At 38.0% G+C, this 11,676-nt stretch overlaps 2 protein-coding genes across 2 annotated transcripts; both read right to left on the minus strand.

Annotated features, from left to right (window-relative positions):
• Positions 1-8: 8 nt before the first annotated feature.
• LOC133839127 (dynein axonemal assembly factor 1 homolog) lies at positions 9-6,234 on the minus strand. Its single transcript, XM_062270476.1, has 5 exons — positions 5,886-6,234; positions 5,353-5,822; positions 5,229-5,293; positions 5,082-5,167; positions 9-5,020 (listed from the first exon to the last, which is right to left on the minus strand). The coding sequence occupies exons 1-5, from the start codon at positions 6,031-6,033 to the stop codon at positions 318-320; spliced, it is 5,472 nt and encodes a 1,823-aa protein (XP_062126460.1). The 5' UTR covers positions 6,034-6,234; the 3' UTR covers positions 9-317.
• Positions 6,235-7,737: 1,503 nt separating this feature from the next.
• Positions 7,738-11,676, minus strand: LOC133846313 (CD63 antigen). The gene is made up of 4 exons (XM_062281217.1): positions 11,511-11,676; positions 8,662-8,775; positions 8,022-8,600; positions 7,738-7,956 (listed from the first exon to the last, which is right to left on the minus strand). Exons 2-4 carry the CDS (start codon positions 8,722-8,724, stop codon positions 7,891-7,893), a joined length of 708 nt encoding a protein of 235 aa, XP_062137201.1. The 5' UTR covers positions 8,725-8,775; positions 11,511-11,676; the 3' UTR covers positions 7,738-7,890.

Below are 11,676 nucleotides of genomic sequence, written 5' to 3' on the forward strand. Positions count from 1 at the left end.
AGTCCTACTAATCTTTCAGACATAATTTATTTATAAATAATATATATGGCTTTACTCAAGTGTTTTCATCGTTGCCTTTTTTTATTAATTGCTTTGCTTTCTAACTCGAAACACATCCGAATCGAGTTCGAACCGGTTTCGTTTCTGAACTTTGTTATCAACGAGGGGCCAACCGACGATGGCTCTACACGTGGCAAGGTGCGATGTATTATGGATTTTGAAAATGTTGAGCAATTAACTTTGCATATACAAATAAATTAATCACTCAAATTGTTTTGAAATAATTGACTAAATTCGAAATACTAAATATACATATACTATTGAAATTCGTAGGTAACTTGTGCATTAACATTTATCTCCTTTACGACAGCGTCTCCATCATCGTTGAGGATCTCCAGATTACATTCTATCTCCTCTGTCTTTAGTTCACCAGTGTCATCAAACTCAGCGGATTGCTTATCTGGCTCGACGGCCTCAAAATATTCCAGTCTTATAGTGGGTTTCGCATTGGAAGGTTGCTCCGATTGTGAATTATTTGTTTCCTTGGCGTTGTTTTCATCAGCAGTCTCGGTGCTTACTTTGGGCTTTAATTCTATAGGTAATTGCGGTTCACCTTCGTCTTTGGTCCCCAATTGATCATCCTCAGTAGAAGAATTATTAATAATGGTATTTTGCATAATGTCCTTGTGTTTACATTCTGTTTCATATTGGGAATTATCCAATTGAGATACACATTCTTCAAAAATATCTTCGTCATATTCGTGTAAAGTGGCCAAGTCTTCAATCAGTTCATCCTCATCGTCGTCATTGCTATCATCATCAAACTCTTTATCATTCAGCAATTTCATATCATCAGAATCGATAAAACTACTCAATCTCTTCGATATCTTAGCCCACTGTACCTTGGCATTGTGTGCGAGCTCTCCGAAAGCGCCTTCAGTCTCAGTATCTGAATCCGATACGCTTTGATCATCTTCAGTCTCTGCGCACTGTTTATCCGGCATATTGGTCGCTTCATTTGTATTCTGTTTCCCAGTATCAGGCTCTTCTGTAGTTTTGCTCACATTGAGATCTTTTTCTCGAGAAGCCCAAGCTCTGAGGGGCAGACTAAAGAGCTCCTTCCGCAAAGCCTCCTCGGACTCGCGCTCACGCTTCAAGCCGTCTTCAAATTGTGTGGTAATTAACTCATTCAGAGCACCCTCCGGTAACTTGGGGGGCTCCACGACAGGTATTTCTTCTCCAGATTCATAGTCAGTTGAAGTATCCGAAATAATGTCATCATCAATGCTGGCGCTGAGAAAGTGAGTCGTAATTTCTTCTGAATTACCCTGGGCTTTCTCGTCAGGTTTACCTCCATTTATATCTGCAGTATAATTATCTTTATTTATTTTTATTTCGTCCTTTACTTCGGTTTCTGAATCATTCTTGAGAATGGTTTGGTCTAAAGCTTCACCGTCGTTATCCTCGAGCGGATCTTTTATTTGACTTTTGCGTTCGTATAAGGTACACGATCCCAGTGTTAACTTGATTGGACCCATATCATCTGGATTTGAAAGCTCTCTCAACTGATATTGTCGTTTCTCCTGCTCCCATTTAAGTTCCCTAGAGTCTATCGGGTTCTTATCGACTTCACCACTCAATTCAACATTGGATGCACCTTTCATCTGGGGTTCCTGTGTGTGTTGTCCCATCAATGTCTCAAACTTGGTCACCAACTGATGTTCCAGTTTGTTGGGTTCATTTAGATCAGACAAATTATTGACTTCACCTATCTTGAATTTTAACCTCTTATTCAAGTCTGATGCATTCTCCAACTCTTGTAATTTACGCTCTCGTTCCTCCTGCGCCTTTTTCCGATCGATCAAATTTCGCAACATTTCATCCTCTTTTTCTAAAGTCAAAGGAGTTTCTCTTAGCGGAGGATCTGACTTAGTTTGCATGTTCATGTAATCATGCATTCCTTCCACAGTTATTTCTCCATCGCTTCCGATCACTTTATTTAAATCCAGTTTTTCCAAGAACTCCGAGTCCAATGAGTTAAATGCAGACCTAGCTTCGAGGGAGTAAAATTGATCCAAAGAATGCTCCGCCTCATCATCTTTTGCATCTTCTACTGAAAATTCACTATTCTCTTCTTGTCGTTCCCTTGGCTCAGGCAGGCACGGCTTTGCCCAATATTTTCTAGAATTGGGATCGTCATTCTGACCAATTTGAAGAGGGTCATCGTCAGCAGTGTCATAGACGTCTTCATCGTCGGATGCATCACTCTCGGATTCACTGTCGCTGATTAGAGCCGGAGGTGGCGGCAGCTCTTTCATTTCTCCTGTATCCTTCTTTACAATCATTAGGCGATTGTCGATAACCTCGAGAGTATCCTCATAGCTGTCACGTTTAGCGTAGCAACGCGATGCCATTTCCGAAACGCGACGCTTTGTTTTCTCCTCCTGTTTCGCGAGGACAGCGTCCAATTCTTCAGGGGATACATCAGGTAACATCCTCGACTTTAAAAGCTTCTTTGCAGCTTGGACTTTTTCAGAGCTTTGAGTTGCTTTGATATGTTTGCGCTCTTTCACTGCGCTGAGAAAGTCTCCAAATGCGTCTACGCATTCTCTTAAAGATTTGCCAGAGGCCGGATCTTGCAAATCAATCGGTACTATCGGCTCCACTTTGGGATCCGCAGAATAGCTGTACTCCTCATCCGATTCAATAAGTCCAAAATCAATGCATTTGAAATTTTGCCCATTCATTATTTCACGATACTGCAGTTCATCGATTAATTCATCCAGCAGCGCTCGGCAAACTACAGAGATTTCAGGTTCTGGCAGTTTGGCAAAATTAACGTCTTTTCCTAGAGTGTCATCAATATCATGACAAACATCAATCTCATCCTCCAACTGTTCCAGTAGCTCTCGAAGTGATTCTTCATCAGCAGCCAGTTTCTTGTTCATCTCTTCACAAATTCTCTCAGCCTCTTCAGCACTTGTGCGATTGGTTAGAGGTTTCACCTGATAGATATCTTCATCAACAAATTCCGTTTGCACTTCTCTAATTTTCAATTGACGCATACATTCCTCACGTTGCCATTTGTAACTTGGCGCATCACAGCCAGCACCAAAGACACGTTTGGGCACATCATCTGAAGCATCATCCAGAGCCTTGGCGAAAGCATAGTCTAGCTCATCTATTTCATTACTAACTTGTTCATTCGAATCTGCAACTTGTTCCAGCTCTTCAGCCCTTGCCTCTTCCATTGCGTATTTTAGCTCCGTGGTGGTTTGATGCTTTTTCTGATCTTCAGAAACTCGCTCTCGACGTACTGAGAACTCTTCAATAATACGTAACGAGCGAACCACAGTTGTCAGCTCTACACATTTGTTTGGATCCATCTTCGTCACCTCCTCCTCCTCCGCTTCTTCACCATCTTCATCATAAATGAACTCCGATCTGAGGTCTTCATGTTCCGCATGCAATTGTTTTATGGACTGAATTATTTCATTCAAGTCTTCATCTAGATTATCACTTAGCTCTTGCATATCGTGTTCAACCTTTTCATTCGCCTCTGCACACTCTTCCTCATAATCTAATTGTTGTTGTGTTTTAGGAATGATAATATCCTCATCCTCCTCCCCTTCGGTGTCTTTGACCTTTCGTGGTTCTACGCAGCAAACTTTTAGATCCATTTCATAGTCAAATGTTTCCCCTTCCAGCATTTTGTCAATAGATTCAGGTTGATTTACAAATATCTCAGAGCCATAGTGTTCATACATTTCATCAACACATTTTTGTTTGATTTCCATAGGTGTTGGAGAGCCTCTATTATTGACTACATCGGCTAGTGCTTGGGTAGATTGTTCCAAATCTGTAGCGTATCCCAATTCAGAGTCAGTATCTTGTTCTGGTAATTGTTTAGGTTGCAAACTTTCATTTGCGGTTTCCTCTCCCTTAACTGTAACCCTCTCTTCCTCATCTGGAATCTTATTCTCTATCTCAATTACAATCTGTCCACTATCATTTTTAGGAATAAGCTCTGGCAACATTTCATGAGGAGATTCTTTTATGGCATCGTCGTTGTTAATTTGTATGTCCGGTCCAATGTCTTGTTCTTGAATTAATTCTGGTAATTCCTTTATTGTAGCGATATTCTTGACATCCTCGACGTCTTTAAGCTTCTCCTCATTCCATATCAAATCATTGGTTTGTATATCCTCTTGAACAGAATCCTTACTATCATTATCTTTAATCTGAATATCCTCATTAATTTTTTGTACTTGAATTAATTCTGGTATTTTCTGAATTACAATCATATTTTTGTCATCTTCCACCTTCGGCTGATCATCCATAACGCCAGAAATTAAAACATTTCCATGTATAGCCTTCTGCGAACAGTCATTTACCTGCTGTATTTCTTGATCTTGAATTAATTCTGGCAATTTCTTGAAAGAAACCTCCATATCATTGGAAAACACCACATTGCCAGGTTGTGAAGACTCTTCCTTCTGGATAACTTCAGAAATGAGTTCTGGTATCTCTTGAAGTAAAGTCTTAGGAACATCGTCTTTAAATTCGTCTACTTCATCATTAAGAGACTCTTCATCTTTATCGTCTGCATTAATATCCTTTTCAACACTATTTCCTTCAATATTCAGACTTTCAAGCTTCATTTCCTCTATGAGAACCCGCCTGCCTCTCTGTTGATCCAACTCTTTTTCATCTTTCTCTTGGTTTTCTGGCAATTGTGATTCGTCAAGAATTTTGGGACGCCCCTCCAAGGGTCTACGTTTGCTCTTTGATTTATCTATAGCGCCAGACTGTGGGTCGTCTTCAAGACTGGAGTTACCGGAACTCTCATTACCCTCCACTTCGCGCCAAACATCATCGACGGATCCATTCTCTACATCTGCTTTAATTCGCGAAATCTCAGCTCGTTTGTCAGCTTCCTGCTCCGACTCTGAATCTGTTGAGGTAATCAGAGCATCCTGCTGATCTGGTGGGCGATGACGATTACGTAACGCAATTGTGTCTAAATAGAGAATATAGAATGTAGACAAAATGTTGATGGTAAAAAATTCAAATCAACTTACAGTTAACGCTATCTCGCATTTTTTTACGCTCTGCTCGAATCCATCGAGTTTGCTCCCGACGCTCGCCCTCGTAACCATCTTTTTTCCTAAAACAAAATATTATCTATAATCATACAGTTTACGTGTTGCATATCTTTAAAGCTTTACCAAGCCTCAGCACAAGCTCGATCTCGTGGAAAAACGGGTCGACTATCCAAATAGGTTAGCAATTTCTGTAGGGAATTAAAATGATGCTAGTATGTAGAGTTATTGCTTTAAAAATATCACTCACGCAAGCCAAAATCAATGTTTTACGGTACTGCGGTAAGCGCGAAACTACCGGATTCCCTTGCAAAACCAAGACTTTAAGGCAAGGCATCTGCTCAAAGATCTTGACCACCAGAATATCTTCTATGCGATTGTTAGACAGATCCAATACAGCCAGAGTCTTGCATTGCACCAAGTGAGCTAGACTATCGCTATCCTTCAAATAGTTTGATGATATATTAAGAGTATTCAACACCGGCAAGATATCCGAACCAATATTCTCAATCATACGAATATGGTTGGAGCTAAGATTGAGAGTATCCAGCTCCGGACATGAGCGTAGATTATCAATGCGTTTAATGAGATTATTCTGCAGAAATAGGCATTTAAGCTTCGACTGGTTTTCGAGGCCTTCAATGTCAGATATGGCATTACATTCAAGCCATAGGCACTTGAGTTCCGTATACTCCTCCAAGCACTCAATATATTGATAGCCTAGCAAATTGAACAGTATATATCGTTAAAAATATCTAAGCAGTGTTCAAATTTATTAGTTACCTTGATAATGCAAGTAAAGCACATCATTGAGACGAGGTGTCTGATATAGCTTGTCCTTCTTGCACAGATCTCGCAATCCTTTTTGAGTCATGCGATGCAGTCCAGTCACTTCCTTGCGTGGTTCAGTTGCTCCAACAGTTTGCGCCATTTTCTTCAGTTTATATTTGATATAAAATATTTATAAGCAAATATATATGTATATAGTACTTTCTTCTTGATATTGAAATATAATAATTGCTGTTGATGGAAATATTCACGTTTCTTATAATTATTTTTATAGGATTTTACGCTGTACTCTAAGTTACTCGATTTCAAATTATTACTACACTAAGTCTATCGAATTGGCTGCCATAGTTGTCGGCGCTTGTTACGTTTGTTTATTATTATTATTATCGAACAAACAAATCAGATATTGTTAGGGACAACCCAACAACACCTGCCAATTGATTCGAACTCTTATATTAAAATCCTCCCTTAAGCATTTCCAAATAAGCTACCACTTGCATTTTTAATTAGTTATATTTGATTCGTGTGGTCAATTCCACAACTGTGGTGTGGCAGTCAAATTCGTTCAACTTTCTCTAAATTTATCTTAAGTAACCAGGTTACAAATAAACTCCTAAATTTACGAAAAAATTATTGGATTCCATTGGCAAATTAAAAGTCATTGTTATACAAGTTTAACAAGAGATTAATATAAACAAATTTGTATTTATGTTTTCAATAGTTTATTTATTTAAGTTTTTCAGTGCTGCACAATCGCTTCAACTCAGAAAAAAGTACAATCTAATTAAAATATACGACTTATTCGTATATGATTCAATTAATCGTGCTGAGTTTTGCATTTTAGACATTTAAGTGCTTACTTATTACGTATTTGCGTGTTGCAATTATTAAATCTAACATCGAATAATTAAATGTTGATCTGTGGTCGCATTTATTAGAGCCGAAATATGCAATATGCATGGTCCAAAATTAATTTCCAATTTTCAATTTGAAGTTAATTTAATTGTAGTATTTCGTTTTGTTAGAAAACTGTAAATTCGAGTTGCCAAGTAATGTAAAATTCATCCAAATTGATTTACACAATAAATTCTACAGTCACATAAATTTTCATTGTATAAATATGCTTATATATATATAATATTTGTATGTGTGTTACTAAATTATGTACGAGTATTTGTGTAAAATGCAGTTTTCTGATATATAACATATTACCAATCGAATGCTTCTAATCCATAAAGGGATATCTAAAACAAGTATTTGTAGATGGGATATGGTGGGTTTCTTTTGAGGGGTTAAACCGCATACACGCACACACACACACACACACTGAATCAGTTATATCGACATTAAACATTCTAAATGCATTTTTAGTACCACATACATTTGTTTGCAAGGCCACTTTTTTAAAGCGATGTAAAGTGTGGCATAATATTATCATATGTGTACATTATTATTATTATAATAATTATATTTGATATGCATATGGGAATGTGTGGTGTGGCGAAATGGGCGAATGTGTTGGCAAAACGGGGGTAGACAAATTAAAATTCAATTAACAATATGTAATTCACTTTTAATGAAAGTACACTAGATGCAGAAATACATTTGAGCAAGTGTACAAAATTTCAAATGTTCAAGAGAAATGTTTGAGTATTTAAGTATGTGAGTATGTAGTAATAGCTTAGAGTGAATACTTTTTATGGTGCTCAGCACATCTAAGCTCAAAATAACATTAACAAGTTTTAAAATATCAATAGTAATAACAAATTAAAAGTGGGAATGTTTGGACAACAGTTAGGATTGACAAAATGTAACTTAATGCTTGTTGTTGTGATGATTGTTTCAAGTTTGTTTTCTTCTTGTTTTGAGTATTCCTTCTTACTTATTAACGAGCTTCGTAGAGACGGCAACGAGTTAAATCGCATGCATTTGACCAAACTAAAAACTACAAAAAAAAGGCTCCCTTTAAAATCGGTATGTGGGATCCTCACTACGCATCCTAAACGTGATCGTAGCTCCGGCGAAACGAACGATACAAGCAGCAGGCAAAGAGGATAGTAAGCAGCTGAAATACCAAAATTTGATCAGTTAAATCTGTACAATTTCAAACAATTCTCAAATAATAGTCACCTGTATACCCGCCACAGCAAGAACGACACCAGCCAATACCAAAGTCTTTGAATCCAGAATGCCCAACAGCTTATTTAAACAACCCTGATCGATGGCATGCAATGTTGTGCACTCCTTAGCCTCGCTTAAGTTGATCAGCTTGCAGCATGCCGGCGAGAGAGTTTTGTTGGGGAAAATGCCATCCCAATCGTTGGGACCATAAGTGCCACAGCAGTCCAGCTCAGTTTGCAACAGATTCCAGGCATCGCGATAGTCATCTCGTTCTTTGTAATGTTTCATAGTGGTATTAAATTGTGTTTCCATTAACTGCTGCAAGCCCGAATGCTTCACATAGCCAGCAATTCCCAGTCCGATCTCCAAAGCAAATATAACTACAGCCAATATAGCAAAACTAAGGATCATGCAGCTATTCTCCTTCAGTGCACCACAGCAGCCCAGGAAGCAGATGAACGCTACGGCGGCGCCCACAATCATCAAGATAATCGGCGCAGTCCAAATGTGATCGCTGACAAAGTTTGAATAATGCGCATAGTTCAGTTGCACCATGGCGCCCACCATCAAGATGAGTAGACCACTCAGCTGTTTTGGGAGTTAAATAGAAATCAGTATTTCCCAATGTGTTTATTAGTTATTTACTTACCGCAAACAGAAGATTGCAGAAAAATGTTATGTATTTGACACATGTCAAGCCTCCGGATGCCATTTTGCGCCAACAAATTGGTTAGAACGTTAAGCACTGAATTCCGTTTCGTTACTGTAAGGATATGAGAAATATTAATGAAATGAACAGGACATACGAGGACAAAACATGGCAGTAACCAGTCATACAATAATCAATAAACGGTCAAACGCAAAAAACGGATAAGCGGAGGGAAAGCTAAGGTGCCAACCCCCAAATCACTGACAGACACGCAACCACTGCGACCCAACAATGTCCGGACGGTGTCTATTTTGCCACCGTCCAAACCATGCCACACCTGTCTAGCACTGTCTGCCTGCGGATTAACCCCACAACGAACCCCGTTCCACTTCTCGTCTGCGTCGAATGTAGTCAAGTCCATATAGAAATGAGCCGTCTGCATTTGACCATTTTCACTTGAGTTCGTTCCATTGTCGATGGCCTAGTTCTGGGGCATTATTATTTGTTATTATATTGAATGGTGGGCCTCCGGTTTGACTAAATGGAAAGTGGTAAGTGCATAGTTTTGGTGACAAGGACGTAAGGTCTGTTCCCGTTTTTTATTGCAAGCGGGCGACGAGTGCAACTGCCATAAAAATCAATACAACTTGATGGAAATGCAGACATTTGTGGGTCGTTGACAGTACATAATGAAAAACGTTACAGTTACAGTAAAAATAAAAGAAACGAACAAAAAAGTAAACACATTTGATCGTTCGGGTCCAATTTCCCTTGTCCAAACTCTTTATTCGTACAGATGCTAAATAGAATTGCCGAAAGAATAAATGAAATTTTGGTGTCAATGGTAGTTCCATAATTGCTTTGTCGTGACCATCTATTGAAACAACGATTTAAGTTGAAGTTGTTTAGTGTGGTTAATTTGAAAATGTAGTTGTTTAATGTAATACTCAAATTTAAGAACATTCTCATGAACTATATTTCTTGATGATCTTTATATTTATTAATTTTGTTTGTTGATTTTGTTTTAAGACAAAATAACAGTATACATATGTATAAGAAAAGTGTTTTTTAAGTAATATAAACCAAATATTATTGTATTAACTATACATAAAAATGTTTGAACATCGTTTAGTCTTGTTAGATCTATTTACATATGTAAATCAAATTATTATGAAATTAATTTTTTAACTTTATTTTTAGCTCAAATAACTTAATTTTTACCTTCGAAAACTTTACTTGCTGGGCTCATTTTATAGCTAACAAATTATGAAAGAGAAACCTGATCACTTAAACTCTTCAATTGACAAAGGTCACTGTACCAATTAGGTGAACAGCACAATAGGCATAATTTCCCACTGTGAAACATGAACAAACAACAAGAGCACCAAACATATAAGGTACTCCATGGAACTCGCAATTTACGTATGTAGCAACCCGCCCATAAAATCGATCGTACCCCGAATGCGTGTCAGCGGTGGCAAACTGGTTAATAAAGCTCTCCAAATAGCTTGATTAAATTAGTTCTATAAAAAAAAAAAGAATGTATTGACGTGAAAAGGTTCAGCTGTTCACCTGTCGAACCTGACGCAGGTAAACAGGACAATACAGTCAGAAAAAGAGAGGGAGAGAGAGAAAGAGAGACTCCCTTTACCCATTGGGTATGCTCGCACAGTAGTCTAGATAAGTCAAGAACAAAAGAATTTGCGTAATAGGTGCAATTATGAACATGTGTTTATTAATAAGCCTTTAAGTAAAGCGGATAATTAAAATAATTACTAAAGAAACTTTGACATTTGAGTGAGAGTACGACATACTATTATTAAGTAGGACAATAAAAATGTTACATCATATTGACACACTGTCCAAAGTATCGTATTTGGTGGCATTCTTGTTGCGCCTGGGCTTCTGTTTATATAGCGAGTTTTCGAATCGAATTGGACATGATGATGGGGGTCAGTGGGACTCTCATGGAAATGTATGCAATAGGTTTGTATTTCCATTAATGCATACATGTGTGTGCGTATATACATACATATGTGCATGTGCAGCAACAACAGAAACTTTGCGTGACAACAACTAATTCCGGAAATTTACCTATAAGCATGGCTAACGGGCATTAACAAGGAGGAGCACGATTGACCGATGTGCTCTGTTTGTATGTGTGCGTACATACACATGCATATATACAATGCGCCCGTTGGAGTTTCTTTAGAGAGGGTTTTAGTGAGATTTAAAATTGAATCGCAATAGAGGAAAGTGTTAACATGCCAACAAAAAAAAAAGAGAATTGGAGCAGCCAAAATGCAGCGACAGCGTCTACTTAGAGGTTAACAAACTGTAACGAACTCAAGCAGCAAGTGCACGTAACCCATACAAACACATAATCACACAGCAATATGTACATACTATATGCATATGCATGTGTGTGTGTATGTATTTGCGAGACTAGCGGAATTTTCATAGACAAAAAGTGCAGCAAAGTGCAGCGATTGGACGCAATGTTTTTATTTAATTCGAACAGTTCTAATGTTTCTATACCTATAACTTGTTTTCCACATGAATGCAGGTAAGTGTTCGTGTGTATGTGTGTTAGTTTAGCCCCAAATGATGTTCACACAGCATTCTTGAGAAAAAGAACATCAAACAAAAGACCAGCTAAGTAGAACGGAAGCAGGCAGTGAACCTGAAAAGAGATGCTCACAGACACACATATACACTCATAAATGCACACACACACACTCACAAACATAAAGATAATCTCAGTCGATTCAGCTATTTTTTGTTTTGTACCACAACAAATCACTAAATAATTTGTATTTCAACTGTATCTTATTTCTTCTAATACTCACTTTGACTTGCAAATAATTAATAACAATACTGCGGCGATTTGCACTTTTCAAACACTTTTCTGCCGCCTTCTCTGGATTCTACTCTAGCCGTTGGATTACCTTGTGATGTTTATGTCGCGAGGCGCAAAAACACAATGCAAAGACAAAATCTTGTTTTGGTTCTTGT

Source organism: Drosophila sulfurigaster, chromosome 2L (assembly GCF_023558435.1).
Source record: "Drosophila sulfurigaster albostrigata strain 15112-1811.04 chromosome 2L, ASM2355843v2, whole genome shotgun sequence".
Taxonomy (NCBI): domain Eukaryota; kingdom Metazoa; phylum Arthropoda; class Insecta; order Diptera; family Drosophilidae; genus Drosophila; species Drosophila sulfurigaster.

Bases quoted from the DNA above. Each gene is read 5' to 3' on its own strand.
- LOC133846313 (XM_062281217.1), bottom strand. From the start codon at position 8,724: ATGGCATCCGGAGGCTTGACATGTGTCAAATACATAACATTTTTCTGC. The intron at 8,601-8,661 runs GTAAGTAAATAA...CTCCCAAAACAG, and splicing joins TCTGCAATCTTCTGTTTGCG to CTGAGTGGTCTACTCATCTT. The intron at 7,957-8,021 runs GTGACTATTATT...TTGGTATTTCAG, and splicing joins TTGCTGTGGCGGGTATACAG to CTGCTTACTATCCTCTTTGC.
- LOC133839127 (XM_062270476.1), bottom strand. From the start codon at position 6,033: ATGGCGCAAACTGTTGGAGCAACTGAACCACGCAAGGAAGTGACTGGA. The intron at 5,823-5,885 runs GTAACTAATAAA...TCAATTTGCTAG, and splicing joins GCTTTACTTGCATTATCAAG to GCTATCAATATATTGAGTGC. The intron at 5,168-5,228 runs GTAAAGCTTTAA...ATTTTGTTTTAG, and splicing joins CGAGCTTGTGCTGAGGCTTG to GAAAAAAGATGGTTACGAGG.